This window comes from Bombus impatiens, unplaced genomic scaffold (genome assembly GCF_000188095.3).
Source record: "Bombus impatiens unplaced genomic scaffold, BIMP_2.2 scf_0377, whole genome shotgun sequence".
In the NCBI taxonomy this organism is placed as follows: Eukaryota; Metazoa; Arthropoda; class Insecta; order Hymenoptera; family Apidae; genus Bombus; species Bombus impatiens.
Genome location: NT_176796.1, coordinates 1,264,798 through 1,281,189, shown reverse-complemented (window position 1 = coordinate 1,281,189; position 16,392 = coordinate 1,264,798). Strand labels below are relative to the sequence as shown.

At 45.2% G+C, this 16,392-nt stretch overlaps 1 protein-coding gene across 3 annotated transcripts in view; it reads left to right on the top strand.

The window, feature by feature from the left end:
* Positions 1–14,940, top strand: part of LOC100743382 (tyramine/octopamine receptor) — a 62,172-nt gene extending 47,232 nt beyond the window's left edge. For 2 of the 3 annotated variants that reach the window (XM_003489795.4, XM_033320895.1), the window contains one exon: positions 6,140–14,940. In XM_003489795.4, the coding sequence (XP_003489843.1) occupies positions 6,157–7,365 (1,209 nt within the window). In that variant the 5' untranslated portion in view covers positions 6,140–6,156 and the 3' untranslated portion in view covers positions 7,366–14,940. Of the gene's footprint in view, positions 1–3,157; positions 3,973–6,139 lie in introns of those variants that run through there. The other variant, XM_033320896.1, reaches the window with a different exon arrangement.
* The last annotated feature ends 1,452 nt before the right edge of the window (positions 14,941–16,392 follow it).

Below are 16,392 nucleotides of genomic sequence, written 5' to 3'. Positions count from 1 at the left end.
CGAACCGAGTCGAGAAATATCTTCAACGCTGTGCAAAAAGAGAGATAAGTTTAGGCACCGATTTCACAGAAACGTGTCTCCTAACTATACGAACCGAACTGGTTAGCAAGTTTCAGCGTTGCTAAAGTAACAGCGTTATCGTTTATGGTAAAACGTACTAAGAGTCACGGTGGTAAACCAAACAGTTTTGCCGAGTTTCGCACGATTTATCAACGACGAATTGTAACACGTACGAGATGCGCTTACAGCCGCTTAGTATTCGCTACGTTTCGCCATCTCTCGCGTTCAGTCCGTCTTTTTGCAAGATACTTGCACGCAGCGCACGATGTGCAGTCTCTGCCTCTTCAGCCTCTCATCTTCTCTTCTTGCGTAACCACAAATTTCCTCGTTTTTCTTTTTTTCTTTCGTATTTCTTCCACTCGTTTATTTTATCTTCTATACAATTTTATCCTCGCACGCGCTTTTCTCTCCATTTATCTTTGAGATTCGTGTCTGTCTATGGAACATAGGTCCTCGCTACTTGTAACGGTCGTTTGCTCGTGCTTCACAGTTCAATCGGTCCACCATTTATCACACCTGTCGTATCGTCACTCCGGCACACATTTCTGTTCGCTCGATATCACGCGCTCCATCCTCCGCTCATTACCGATTTAAGTACTTTCTCGAGCGTCCCTTCAGCCGGCACCACCGTTGTTCCCCGAAGGTGTAGCTGGATAGAACGCGTTACAACGTCTCAACTTTCATCTCGCGATTGCTCCGGCAAACTTTGATTTGCTTTGTTGCCGGAAGTAAACGAGGCCCGGAGAAAAAGGGAAAGAAGATATCCATTCGATATAGAAATTCGTCTTTAGTTATTCCTCCTTCGATAAAATCAATTCGATCTCGCGAGAATATAATCGAATTAATCTTCATCGGACGTCAGTCTGACTTTAATTAAACGGTAAGACGACTCGCGGGTTCGACTTCACCTGCAATCGAGTTCCATGGTCGGCAAGCGGAGAGATCGATTCTCTTCTCTCTTTGGTAACGAGGTTAGAGAGAGGAAGAGAGAAAGAAAGAGAGAGAGAAAGAGAATACAAGAGTCGGCAGAGAGTATTAAAAATTACGAAGACAAGGAAGCGACGCGTCGTCCTGTTTGCACAGCACTTCGACTTGCTCGAAGTTCATTTCTCGCCGGGAAAAACAACACCGGTCGACCGTTTCCTCTCTTCCTACCAAAGGAAAACGGGAATGTTAACGACAAAAAGCCTGTGCGCCACTTAAGAGTGTAATTTCGATTAATCCCGACCACGGTGACGTATAATATACAGAGTGGCTGGTAATTGGTGGTTGGCCCGAGCAAAGTGCGATTCCCCGTGAGAAGATAAGTGGAAAATGTAAAACGAAGCGTTTGCGTGCGAGGCATAGTCCTCGAGAGAAACGATTTTACGAAAGCATCGTTCTTTTATCGCCCGATTTCCTACCAATTACCGAACATCCTGTATAATGCACATTTTCCATTTCCTCGTCGATGAAAGCGAAAGGGCGCGCAAACTCGAATCGATTGACATTTCCGTGCAAGGACGAACAAAAAGCCTAACCGTGCACCATGCCTCGAAGATCTTCGAACAAGAACTCGAAGTTTATCGCTCGAGCGACTAACTCGCGCTCGATAATGGCATCGTTTCACCCTCGGAACTCGCAACCAAACGGTGTTTCGGATAAAAAGCTCGTCGAATCGAAATGTCTCTTACGTACGTTTCTTTATCTCTATGTATATAACGAGAAAAAGGTGCTTGGTCGGATCGTTGATTCCGAGAAAGTAGAAACGGCTGTTTCGCTCGATCCGTTTTGTATTATCCGGCCGGCTCGCTACGAGGATTCCGACGATCCTCAAAAGCTGGTAGAACGAATTTCTTTATCCATTTCGGGTTCACGCTTCCATCCCGCTAAGACACGAATGCTCGATTTCACCTTCGATCTCGATTGCTTCTCTCTTCGAACATTGTGTCTTTATCGAGGCTAAAACGTTCATCGAGTAAACCGGTCTTTATCCTTTTAAAGATAAAAGGATAAAGATTGCGCTAACCATCTTTAGGGTGCACGAAGATTTTCCTGTCAGGTTCGCGCGTTTCAAGAGTCGTGCCTTTCGAAGCTCGAATCTGTCCAGCGAATATCATCTCGCGGATTATCGACCTCATTGAAGAATAAGAAAATTATATGTATATGTCGGAGATGAAGGGACATCGGGACCTTTCTTTAGAATGCTCGAAAAAACACAATACCCCGTAAACAGATGTTTACGACATCGACATTTGAGCAATAAACGAAGAAGTAGTTACGCGGGCACTTAAGGTTCATGACGATGGGTTTGGGCTCGAGGTGACGTAACGAGTCACCGAACGTACCCACGGTCACGGGAGGGACGTGTAATAACGGAAGTAGAAAATAGTCGTGCGGCTCTCCTCAAAAACAGAGATCGACCCAAGAAGTGGGAAAAGGGCTATATAAGGGCAGTTTCATTTGGATTACGAGTTAGTTGGTTAGTTAGTTAGTCGTTGGGCGAATTGCTGATTGAGTTATCGAGAGAGTTATCCGAATCGTGTATTACGTTGGCACTCGTCGTCCCGTGGACCGTGGAACCTGAGTTCGTTGTCATCGACATCTCCACCATCCGATCGCCGCTATTGTTTGTAGCCTCTTGTAATAACCACATTTGTACCAATAAATATCAGCTATAACCGCGATGGCAAATTCGAGCGAAGGTTCGTCAAACGCCCAAAATTCCAACCTTAACCCGACACATATATATTCGATAGTAAAAAGATTTATTACAACGAAACAGTCGAATTATCATTATCGGTGATAGCGAATGGTGCAAATGTTTCTGCGTTGTTCTTGCACGAGTTTCAGTTTGAGAACAGCGAGGCGAAAGTAGCTGGAAACATAAATCTCTGATTCGCAGAAGATCAAAGGCATCGTCTATTCCATCCAGACGGTATCTCCGAGTACGGCAAATTATCTCGGTAGATGAAGAATACCCAACAACTTTGTACAATTCTGGGATAATACAGCTATTTTAATTAAATTTGCCACGCTCGAGAAAAACCATGCACATTCGCCCGAAGCTTTATTTTATTAAAAGCAAAATTTCATATGCGCCCAGCCTAATACGTACATTTTTCCGAGCGTTTCCTTTCTAAACTCTCGAGAAACTTTGTTTACGCGCGACAGGTGGCGAGGAACGTGATCAGCGAACGAATTACGCGTTACACTTTCGCGTTCCTTTGTATCACGGCGAGCTCGTACGATGGACGCGTAACGAACACGGGAAGAAAATTTACCGAGGACACGTAAATATCGAGGAAAATTCTAGATACGCGGTGTTTGGCGCCGCGAGATATCGGACGAGCGACGAACGGGGCGCGCGTGTTCCAGCTTGCAGCTATTTTTATTCATTATTCTCGGTCTGTCAGCAGGTGTATTTGAGCGAAGGGAACAAGATGGGCGAGAGAATGAATCTCCGGCCCGTTTCAAATATCGATCGAAATGTAACACGCCACGGAATCTATTAACGTTTCCCTGGCGATATCGCATTCTCCATCTTAAAGAACAGATTGAATTCCGCGCGATTCCAGCAGACGAAGCGTGCCTTCATTTCGCCATGGATCATTGCTTACGATAATACGGTTCCCGAGCAACGAAACAACGAAGAATCGGAACATGAAATCGACAGAAATTAATCGTACTTTCTTCTTTGATGTCACAACCTTCTGTTTTTACGCGTACCATCTCTTTCGACAACGCTGGCTCGAAGATGAAATTCGATAAATTTTCCGGTATAGAAAAATTGCTGGCAAACCGAGCCACGTTGATAACCAACGAACGTGTTCGTTCGAGTTTAAGGAGCAGGTGGCTCGAAAGAGAAAATTGGCTACAGGATTCCATGAAAATAGAAGACACGAAGTACGCTAATTATATACCTTCATAAAGGTATAGTATCGTCTAAATATACAATACTTTTCCTCTATCTCTCTCTCTCTCTCTCTTTCTCTCGGTTTATAATACCTCTTAGCATTTTTTCCAAGAAACTGTATCCCCTTGAACGAACAGATTACTTATAGCTCGGAGATGCTTCGTTTTTTCCCCGCCGAGAGATACTCGGCATTTCCTTTTGCGGCGTAACGGGCAACGAACGAAGAGGAGGTGTCGCGTTCTGTTTGAAAATTCTTATCGTTCCACGCGGTTAATTTAAATTTCTAATGACCGGTGGACGAAATATCGCACGTTCCGCGCGTGGTTGCATACTAACAGATAAATCGAACGGAGGGCGTACGTTGGTCAGCCAGCGTACAACCGCTTATGGCGAATAGCCGCGGAATTTGTTGCGTTCTAAACGGAAACGAATCGCTCGACAAGGTACTTGTGAATTTCACCGTGCAACCATCGTTGTAACCTTGGTGCTGGTGTGGCTGCACAAGCCACGGGAAATAGCGGTGCGTTAAAACGAGCCGCGACAATCGTTTAATCCTCCTCTTAAATAGCTGCGTTCTCGTGTTTTCAGATCTTTTGTTTTCCAAGCTGATTAACCCGTGCGTGTGTATCTCTGCGACAATTTCCAGAGAAAATACCATTCAAAGTACCGTGTCTATCTCTTCTATCTCTCGCCCTCTTCTTATCTCTTTGTTCGCCGAAGCTGTTATTTCGCCATTCTGTTACTCGCTTCCGTCTGGTTAATCGTTTCCCACCGGATTATTCTTTTCCGTTAACGAACGCTCCTTCGTCGAACGAAGAAACGCGAGTTAGCACGCGTTAAATCTCGTTAGCGTCCCCTGTTGAAACTTTGCTCGTTGATAGAAAGAAAGTGGTCGCAAGTTGCCTGAGAAACGAACTCTGCAACTAGTCAGCCGGCAAATAGGCGAAGGAACGCGTTTGAAAGTTGCTGGTGACGCGATGTGAAACGAAGATATCTACGCGACGAAGGTTGAGACGCGTGGCAAGCTTGCGCGAGCTATCAGCGAAATTCTAGCGTCACGTAGATCAGGGATTGCGTTCGTCCGCGCTTAGATCGCTTTGAACCATCGCGTATAAAATCCTACACCGCACCGCGGGAAGAAAAAACAAGCGAATGCAAACGACGAGACTCCATAGAAGAGAAAATACACTGCTGCCTGTGTCGGCGTTGCCAGGATTTACGGAGGCACTTAAAACCGCCGCCATGTAGCTCTTTCCCGTTATTTTCTATATGGCCCTTCAAACGAAACGATTACTTTGAAACGCAACATCGAGTGCCGTTGTATCGCTCTTTTCAAAGGTAGCCAAAGCGTGTAGCCGAGCTCTTTGATCGACGACAGGGACGCAAGCAATAGCAACGATTCCATCGAACAAACGGATGCATCACGGTTTCTCAAACTAATTCCGAGAGAATGCTTGAACGATGCGTTCCGAGATCGATCTTAAACCTTACGATACGCGTACACATCGGGCGATTTCTCGGTGTTGTGTGAAATACCGCGCCAACGAGCAATTTCATTTTCATCGTTAACGTTCGCATGCAACTCGCTTGTCCTTTCGCAGCGCTATATTTTTAACGATAAAGCGTTAAAAAAATTCTTCAACAGAATATGGAGGAAAGCTTTTGGGGAAGTAGTTTAGTTTTAATCCTGTTAGCATAAGAGAGAGAAAGAAACATATACCCGAGGATATCATAAATTAGATCCTTTTCGCTATTACGAGTTTCACGGGTTAAAGGGATCCGCTACTTCGCAACGAAAGCCAACAATGGACGTTCCTTGTATAATCATCGACGTTAACGAACGTCTATAAAAATACACGTATTTCGCACCAGAATCTTTACTTTTACCGTTAATTTCGCGGAATCGTTAATTTTATATTTCTACTCTCGCAAACGCTGCAAAATGCACAAATTACAAAATTAATCGACGCGATAATCAATCGTGCTCGCCTGATAATTCGAAAAGATATCGCGCGAAACACACCAGTTTTACTTATTTCTTTGATAAACGATCGCAAACGGATAACGCGATAGCGACACGAATTTAACGTTAATCACGCGAGAACAAGCTTGCACGTCCTTGGTTGATCATCGGACGAATACAATATCCGTTCTTCTTACGCTAACGAGGATCTATTGTTGCAGGGAGCAGGCTCGACAACATGAATTCGAGCGGAGAATCAGGCGGCACGATGACCGAAGACTACGAGGTAACAGGCTGCGGCCTGCCGGAAGAGGAAACAGGATCAAACTTGCCAGTTTGGGAAGCCGCAGCCGCCTCTTTGGCGCTAGGCTTCCTCGTTCTCACCACGGTGCTCGGCAACGCGTTGGTGATCCTCAGTGTGTTCACCTACAGACCTCTGCGAATCGTTCAGAACTTCTTCATCGTCTCGCTGGCGGTCGCCGATCTCGCGGTCGCCATCTTAGTGATGCCTTTCAACGTCGCCTATCTTCTTCTGGGCAAGTGGATCTTCGGTATACACCTTTGTAAATTGTGGTTAACCTGCGACGTGCTCTGTTGCACCGCGAGCATACTGAATCTGTGCGCGATCGCGCTCGATCGTTACTGGGCGATCACCGATCCTATCAATTACGCGCAGAAACGAACGCTGAAGAGGGTTCTAGCGACGATAGCGGGCGTGTGGATATTGTCCGGTGCGATCAGTTCGCCGCCTTTGGCTGGTTGGAACGACTGGCCGGAAGAATTGGAGCCAGGGACACCCTGTCAGTTAACCAGGAGACAGGGCTACGTGATTTATTCGTCGTTAGGCTCGTTCTTTATTCCTCTGTTGTTGATGAGCCTGGTGTATCTCGAGATCTTCCTAGCGACGAGAAGAAGACTGAGAGAACGAGCCAGGCAAAGTAGAATAAACGCTGTGCAATCGACCAGACATCGCGAGGTAGACGACGCGGAAGAGTCTGTCAGTTCGGAAACTAACCATAACGAAAGATCGACGCCTCGATCGCACGCCAAACCATCGTTGATCGACGACGAACCGACCGAGGTAACGATAGGAGGTGGCGGCACCGTGACCACGTCCTCCTCCAGGAGGACGACCAGTGGCCGAGCACCGGCGACAACCACCACCGTGTATCAATTCATCGAGGAACGACAAAGAATCTCGTTGTCGAAGGAGAGACGAGCCGCGAGGACGCTGGGCGTGATCATGGGCGTTTTCGTCGTCTGCTGGCTACCGTTCTTCCTCATGTACGTGATCGTACCGTTCTGTCCGGCTTGTTGTCCATCGGACCGGATGGTCTACTTCATCACGTGGCTCGGTTACGTGAACAGCGCGCTGAATCCGCTCATCTACACGATCTTCAATCTCGACTATAGAAGAGCGTTCAGAAGGCTGCTGCGCATTCGTTGAACCACGAGCCGGCTGCTTAGTTCTATTCCGAGACTGTGACAGACGTTGTTGTTCGTTCTTGTTGCCGTTACGCTCGTCGAGTGCACCGCGAACGACAGCGAAACTTCGACCCGCTTGAGATTGGTCGTCGAGCAAGACGACCACAACCACGCGACCATCGCAGTTCCACCGCTGTTTTTGCGGACCGAGATCGAGGACGACGAAGGCGGATGCGCTGGTCGATCAGCCACGCTACCACGATCGTCATATGGCTTCGCGGTTCCGCGATGCGACGAGGTCATGGAAGAGTTTGAAGGAAAACGTGTTTCGCGTTTGCTGGGTGAAAATCTATCGGTACATAGCGCGGACGACGATGTATCGCGACGGCCGTGCGCAATTTACAGACGTTGGACGAATTTTCAGTGGCACGAACGTCGATTTTACCGGGACGAGATAACGAGAGCGAAGCAAACTGCGAGTTCCAATCGCGCGGTATAGATCAAACGACCAAACGGCGAGCACGATAGTCTAATTTACCGGCGATATTCTCGCAAAAGGTCGTTTCGTTAAAGTTGTTCCATTAATTCTGCAAAGCGAGCGAGGGAACAAGGCGCGCGGATAAGGAATCTTAAGGAAATGAAATCTCCAAGCTGAATCGTGCCGCGATCGTTCCTTCCTTTCGTCGAGCGTCGTTACTTGGGTGCTTTAAGTCGTAGAATAAACTCGCAGTGGACCTTCGTTTCGCGAACAATCACAGCAGGAGAAGGTACAGATCGACGAATTCGATCCGTTTAACGCTCGTTCGATCGGTCGGTCGGGCTCGTCCAAACAGGTAGTCGATTCGGTCCGATGCATTGAATAGGCAACGTTTTCAAGTAGTACGAGTCGCGTAGAGATTCGACCGTTCCATTTTCTATCGAGCCTCGTAAAATATCGCTCCCCTGGGAACAGAAGAATTTCAAGATGCCCGTTGAATCGATGGGAATACGAGCCTTTCGAATTTCCTCTTCGCGCAACTTTCCAGCTTTTTTCTCGCGATACTCGCGGATAAAGAGTTGAGATTCGTCTCGTATACGTTCTCGCCTCTCCTTTTCTCCAGTTCGATCGAGTTCTAAAATAATATGCGAGAGACGGTGGAAAAACGATGGATTGGGCGACGAGGCGTCCATGAGAACCGAAACACGGCCACGGTGCGTTCTTCTCGTTTGCCGATCTCAAAGAGATTCGCGTTTACGAATAGGGATTCTCTACGAAATCGACCAAGACTCCGGTTAAGACGTTTAGAAGATAGAATATACGTTTCCTAGGGTGGTATACGCGCTCGTAATGTAACTCACTTACCGAATGAGATCGTGCACAAGGCGGATACAACCCGTTCGAGATTCTCTGGCGCTCTTTTAATAGCCAAAAGCGAGCGGGGATTAATTCGCGGAACAATAGACACGGTTACCTTCCTCTTGGCCGATGATCGTTCTCTTAAACAGCCCTCGTAAAAAGAACGTTTTGTTTAAAGTCAGCTGCTTCGCTTCGTCCGCGTTCGACCTTGCATTCTTCAAAGAATCTTCCGGACAAAGTGTCGCCGAGACTTCTAAATTCATGGTCGGACAACCAGTTGGAAATATCTCCAGATTCGACGGTTGTAACGAAATCGAGGTTGGATTTCTTTTTATTTTTTAAACTACGTCTTTAATCGGATAAGCAATTTCAAGCTATCAAGCGCAGGCAATTCTTTGTATCGGTGATGGTTTGCTATTAATTTTGAAAGGAAGCGTTCGAAATCGTCGAACAGGTTAATTTTTGTACCGATAGAAAAATCTCGCACATATATCCGCAGAATCGAGAACGGGGTATGTGATGGACGAGTGGAGCTCGTTAGCCGGGTCGTTGTAACGAGATCAACGTGGTTGATTGTTGTCGATTTTTCTTGGAGCGTGGTCGAGGTTTCGAGGAAAAACTTTCACCGGAGCATCGATCCTCCCGGGAGGAGAAAAAGCGAAGAGTTTGGTATTTTCTTGGCAACGATAACGAGCGAGAGATGTCGCGCATTCTTAAATGTGCCGTAGACGTTACTCACTCCGTTCGTTATTAATCGCAAGTGTTATGGTCGTGAATATCGATAACGAAGAATCCGAGTGCCAGAAGAAAAAGGTTAGCGTTAAAAGAGAAGAAGGAAAAGGGTGAAAAAAGCGCGCTAAGGAAAGAAAGAGAACGCGTCCCGTCGGTTCGCTATCGACGAGGACGTCGACGATTCGACGCGAAGTTACGTTCGTAACACGTATAGACACACCAAAGGAAGAAATTACGCGACGCTAGTAGGAGAATGTTGCGACTGTCTGCGTGTGTCGGTGCATAAAAATTATATGTAAGTCTCCTGCACTCTTCTTTCCACGAGCAGCGATAGCGAGCGCACGAATCGTGCACGAAACGGAAGCGCTCGTACGCTCGAAGAAAATCGAAAAAGTTGCCTCTTCGTGCCTCAACGTTCGCCGGTCCTTTAATTAAGTAAAAGCTCTGGCGTTCGTCGAGCGTGAAAAAGAAAGCCCTCGTATACTCGATACATATCGATGGTTCGGACAGTGAATAACGATATACGCGATCGTTTACCGAGCACAGCGATTCGTGGTATAATAATATAATGGCGCGCGCGAATCAGTTCGTTAATAGGACACGGGGAACAACGCGCGCCGCTGATGAAACACGGCATAACGTATCGTCGTATCGGCGAATGATTGAAGCGCGAGGAGTTAAATTAAAACGAGTCGTTACCGATCAACGAGGGAACAGGTGACACGTTTGCCGTCCCCTCGAGTGTCGCGCCAAATCGAATAAAGTAACACGAAAGTTAAAAAGGTATAGAATGGAGGAAAAAAGATACAAAAAAAAAAGAAAAAAAGAAGAGAGAAAAACACATGGCAAAAAAGAAAAGTATTAGCGGGAGACGTATCGTAGGTTACTGGTGTGAAAGGAGATCGCGCGAAAGGCTGGTTAATTCAAAAAACTCGACCTCGTCACCAGGGCGCTCTATAATAAGGTTGTGATAAGGTTGTGAGAACACGTTCGTAGCCGTGCTACGGACGCTACAAGATTTTTAATTATTAGGATAGACAAATGAATATTACTTTATTCGTGGCACTGTCCAAACGCGGCACGAATTCCTATCCAAGAATGAATTAAGCGCGACTTTTCAACAGTTTTAATTGGACGTTGAATCCGATCTCGGATCTGCGTTTCTTTAATCCTTTTCGTGGATTTCCCTACGTTCTCGTTTCTTGCTTCGCTCTCTTCGCTTTGTCCTCTCCGTGTCATCCAATCGTCGCCAAGGTTCTCTCCCTCGCTTTTAAAAATCACAAATTTTTTCTTTTTCGTTCTCCGATTCTCTCTCTTCTTCTCTGTCTCGCGCTTTCTTTTCTTCTTTTTTTTTTATTTTATACGCGTTCGTCCTTTTTTTTTACGATAATAGATTCTCGTAACGCGACAGTGAATATTACGAGAAGCTGACTCGATTCCCAGCAAAGCTGGACTTCACATTCTCTGGAAGTGCTCGTAAAACGCAAGCTATATCGCTCCCCTTCCATCCCTGTTAAACTCGGAAACGACGAGTCAGACTCGGTTATCGCAAATTTTCTCCATTACCACTTTCACGTCGATCGCATACGTTCGAATCGTTGACCAGACGAAGAGCGAATTTCGCGAGCCACTGGTCACCGATGAGACCGTTGTTCCTTTGCTTTCTCTAATCAGCTATTCCGAGACAATTGCTCGCTGCTACGTTATTTCAACGAGATCGCCTTCTCTCTTCTCTGCTACCTCGTTTATGCAAGCTTTCGCGTTATCTTTTTAATACTAGAAATATTATCTCGCTTTTGATTCTCTTTTCCAACGGAATATTCGACGGTAGAGCAACACGTGTTACAACGCGTTCGCATTTGAAAACGACCGGCGATCAATGCGCGATACCCGCATCGTAAAAAAGAGCTATGGGAAATTTGTTCGCTGGTCGATCTTTCTATCGTTCTCTGTTCCATCGAAGAAGAACGAAAGAAATATGCCAAACGAGAGACGCGAGCAAAAAAAAAGAAAAAAACAAATAAAAAACATGAGAATTGAAAAAAAGTACATTTTGCACAGTGTCCGGAAAATCGTATTTCCTGACTGACTGATGCGTACGGGACATGTTTTATTTTTCACGGAAGGACGCGTTTTCACCGGTTATTTTTTCTTCTTTTTTCTTTTTTTTTTTTTTCGATTGCACGAAACATTCGTTGCGCGAAATACACGCGTGCCATGAGCAAACGTGGCTAGAATTAGCGTAATTACGCGTTGTCGGGCAATTAGAAAATTGTTTCGAACAATATCTGCCCCTACTAATCGATTCGTTCTCGTCCGTTTCCATTTGTTCCTTCCTATCCTGACAGTTTGCGTGCCCTTTTACGCCTGTTTCACTGATAGTTCGCGACAGGTCCGACGAATGGTACACTCTCTTCATTGTCTTGTCGAACAACCGAACTGCACCCATAGAATTTCAAATTACTCGATCCCGTAATTCCTCTTCCTATTCGTTTTTCTTCGTCTATCTTTGCCGAACGTCTATCTTTCACCAGAATTATTCGGTCGCGAAATCAATTTCGTTCCAACGTTTTCATCCCAGTGCTGTCGGCTAATTCGACGCAAACGGTGTGTTTCTTTCGTCGGTCGAAGGAATTAGACTCCGTCCCCTGAACGATACTTTCGATATTTATCGAAACTTGTTACGTACGTATATATACGTTCCAATTACTTTCTAGAATTCTACACGGACGTGCAACGTATCGTTTAGACGAGAGGCGATCGCCTTCCAATGGGAAAGTGATCGAGGTCGTAAGATTTTGCTCGTCGTAAGATCGTTCTTGGATAGGAAGTTCGGCGATGCGTAGAAATATTATTGTACTACATGATATATTACATTAAAGCATCGCATTTACTTATACATCGGTATCGGCAGATTGATTTTCGAGAAACGTATCACGGATCGACGCGCAGGATAAATTCCTTCGTCCATTTCTCTTTCTTCTATATCTCTTTTCACCATCGACCTCTTTCCTCTTTGCCGATCGTATGCTTTGCAAAAATCGACCAGCATACGGATATTTTTAAGAAATTCTGTCCGACTCGCGGCTTTTTTCCGCGACTGTTTTTTATACGTTCGCCACACGAAAAGAAACTGCAAATTGATCCGCGATATTCCATGACGATCTTATACATATATATACATATAAATTATTACGTAAAATTGGGCCTGGTCGCCCGATCGAGACAAACACTACGCTAGATACGTATAACATATACATAAATATATTATATATATATATATATATACACATCTAGTTATTAAACTAATACTCCATTGGTTGTGATTTACAAGTATAGCAATACGGCTCGAGTCCGGCGAACCGATTCGCGCCATGGAGCTTCTCTCTCCGAACGAATTTATTACATTAAACGCGTGTCCCGGTGGAGCGAATGTTTCGAGGATGTTTAACGTCGAGCGTAATTTTACAGACTTGTCTCCTAATTTAAGCCCGTGTTCGCAGTTTAAAAGTAGCCAGTAAACCATCCAAGTAATTTAAGACTACGCCCGCGTCGTTTAACGATAGCCATTCGTCTCGTACGTTTTGCGCATTTGTCGCTTGTAAATCCGTTACAACGGAAAATAGAAAAATTCGTACGCTTGAAAAGCATGCACACCGTTCGTTATACCGTAGATAACATTATACCCGAAACATCGTGCGACAAACGCGTACTCTGAATCAACGGATTTTTATCTGGCCTCCCGATGTTAATTAAATATTCAAGCGAGGACACGCTGATGAAATAAAATCGTTGACGAAGTTAGCCCACCCTACCGCCGCATTTCAAGCGTGTTCGTTTGCATATAAAAATTTGAAAAATACCTCGAAACGTGGTTCTTGCTCTTTCGATCACCGTTCTCCCGCGACAAGCTTGCTTCGTAATCCGCTTGATAAATTCTCGTAAACCCGTTCGTCGCGGCTCGATTGTCGCGCACGAGCACGAGATCGTTGGCAAATGTTTCTGGCAAACGGAGAATTTTCTTGCGCCAGCGACCGATCGACCATCGGGTCCTTCGAACGCGTTTACCGAACAATCGGCAATCTCTGCGTACGCGCGTGCTTCGATCAATGTCACTACCGCGAAAGTTTTAACCAACTCGAACGATTACATTCGTCGATACGAATAAACAATGAACTTTGATCGTACGACGAGTCGCATCTAGTTTTATTTGAGACGAAGGACAGAGGAGAAAAGGCTCCGATCGCGCCCCGGAAGCACGGACCATCGAGCGTTCATGCGAGCCTGCCGCTTGAGTGTGTAAATATTTAAACAATATCGGCGAAGAAGATACGAAAAAATGCATTCGTGTACGTGTACGACTAGTATGTGGAGCGTAGCGTGAATGGTAAATCGATGGAAGCGATCGTCGATCGTCTTCTCGAACGTGGGGAACCTTGTTAAACCGGAAGCGAAAAAATCACTGTCGATGCATCGGAGGACGCACGGAATTTCCACGCGGATCCAGCGTGGCAATTTTTTAAACGTTTCGCGTATACTCGATCTTCGTTATTGGCGCGCATTCGCGACTTTGAAAAAGCGGTAGAAACAGAATAAAGCGAAAGGAAAAAGCTGAGCAGAGACACACAGAGTGGGAATTTTCAAGCTCGTACGAGATTCGTTACTTTCGGACCGAATACGCCTCTCTGTGTCATCCACGAAGCCCCAATATCGCAAAGTGCCCTTCGCGGTGAATCACTTTAATTATTTTCAAGCCGGAAGTCCCGCGTATCTAATTTCCATATTTCGTATTTCGCGTTTCACGTGGATTAACCCTGCACCACCACCATCGCCGTAGTGGCGTATAGACAGCTCGACTATACGGTTCTCGTCCAATTTCACGACCTTTAAGCTTCGTTTGGATGCGCGATCCTTGAACAAACACGCGAAATGCGTCAGATCTAACCGGATTTGCTAGAAAACTTCGTTCACAGTCTCTTTCCTTTATATTTCTTTTTTCTTTTTTTTTTTTTTTTTTAACACAGACGTCCAACTTACTTTCTCTCCGGTTAAATTCCATCGAACAACAATTATTTCGTCAATAGCTGTCTTATTTATTCGCGCGATTCTTCGTTACTCGCGTATTGCTCGTTCCTATTTCATAGAAAATGGTGCGACTAATCATCTCTGCTATATCTCTGCATCGGAATATTCGTACTCGTAATTATTCCGAGAATAAACGCGTTACATTTCCATAGCGATATTTTTAATCGCTGAAATACGCAAGGTTTAATTGCACGGAAATTATGCGCGACAATTTTTTTAAAAGATCGTACGCGGATAATAGGGGGAAAAAATAGGCGAAACACCGTTTGTTATCGTTGTCCATTGCGAGCGGTTCTTGATTCGGAATTTTCGTGCGTCCGCCGTGTGAATGGAAAATGAGAAAGAAATAAAAAAGATACGGAACAAAAAATATGTATATATATACACAAACTCACACGCACACACACGCATACCAGTATATACCAGTAAAATGTGGAAACCCTTTTCGGATGTGATTAATCTCCTGAAAGCACCCCCCCCCTCCCCCTCCCCATTCTCCTAAGCACACGCTCGTCTATGTACATAGTCGAATGATTGTATGAAAAATCAAAAGTAAAGGTATCCCTGCAGTTGAGGCAGCTTTTCGGTCGCTGAATAAAACGAGGCTGCGCTTTATGCCAGCGGCAGAAAGTTTGCGACTTTTGCGGTGTTTGTGCATGGTACACGGAATCTCAGTGGCTAAAGTAAACGGCCAACGAGTTTGTTCCACTCTTTCGCTATGTTTCTCCACGGGGCGTTACAAATAAGTCGTATTTTATATCCTTCGTCGAACCTGGTCGAAAGTAACACGTGTCCTAAATGGTTTTACTTTCGATCGACCGAAGTACGCATCCGGACCCTTGGGTCGATTCACGGGAACGGTGGTACGTGAGTTTCGTCAAACAAGTACCCAAACGCTTCCTTTGGTCGGTTTAATAAAACGCGTCCCAAAACTTTCGACCGGAGCGCGTACTCGCAATTTGATTCCAGCGTAATATCTTAACGAAAATACAGGGTGGTTGATAACTGGTGGTACAAGCGGGAAGGGGATGATTCTACGCGAAAAAAGAAGTCGAATATATGGAATAAAAATTTTTCGTTCGAGGCCTTGTTTTCGAGAAAATCGACTTTGAATTTTCGCTCGGTACGCGTGCACTTTATCGCGTCTCGTTATAACGGATCTCACTGTAGATCGTTGTCTCGATTGACGTTATTTTTTAATTTTTTTAATTTTTAAATTTTTAAATTTTTAAATTTTTAAATTTTCAAATTTTCAAATTTTCAAATTTTCAAATTATTAAATTTTCAAATTTTTAAATTTTTAAATTTTTATTCTATATTTTCGACTTCTTTCTTCGCGTAGAATCAGCCCCTTTCCGCCTGTACCACCAGTTACCAACCACCCTGTATATCACGCGAAAAAACGGGCGGACACTCTCGAATCGCAGCGTATGTTAACACCGACGATATCCTTCGACGAAAACCAATAATTACGAATCCGATGGTCAACCGAGTTTCAACAGGATGCGCGTGTTATTTGATAATTTGCGCGCGCGTAATAATCGCGTCACAAAAACCATAAATCGTAATTGGCAGCGTTTGGAAACAACGCGGCATTGGTGCGGCCGTTAATAATCTCGAATAATCGAATAATCTCATAGCATCAGGGAAAAAGCAATCTTATCGGATAGCGGCGATAAAAATGCGATTCGATAAACATTCCTACCACATCATCGAGCGTCCGCTCGTTCGTACGTGACAATGGCTGATCGATATATCCCGAGCTCGCTCTAATCTGCCATAGTGAGATTTCACGACATACCCGACACTTTAACGCGCAATTTTACTCGAGCCTCGGGAATCGCGTTTTCACGGATCTCTCGCGACGCTCGCTGAATCGGCCGACAAATCGGCCGG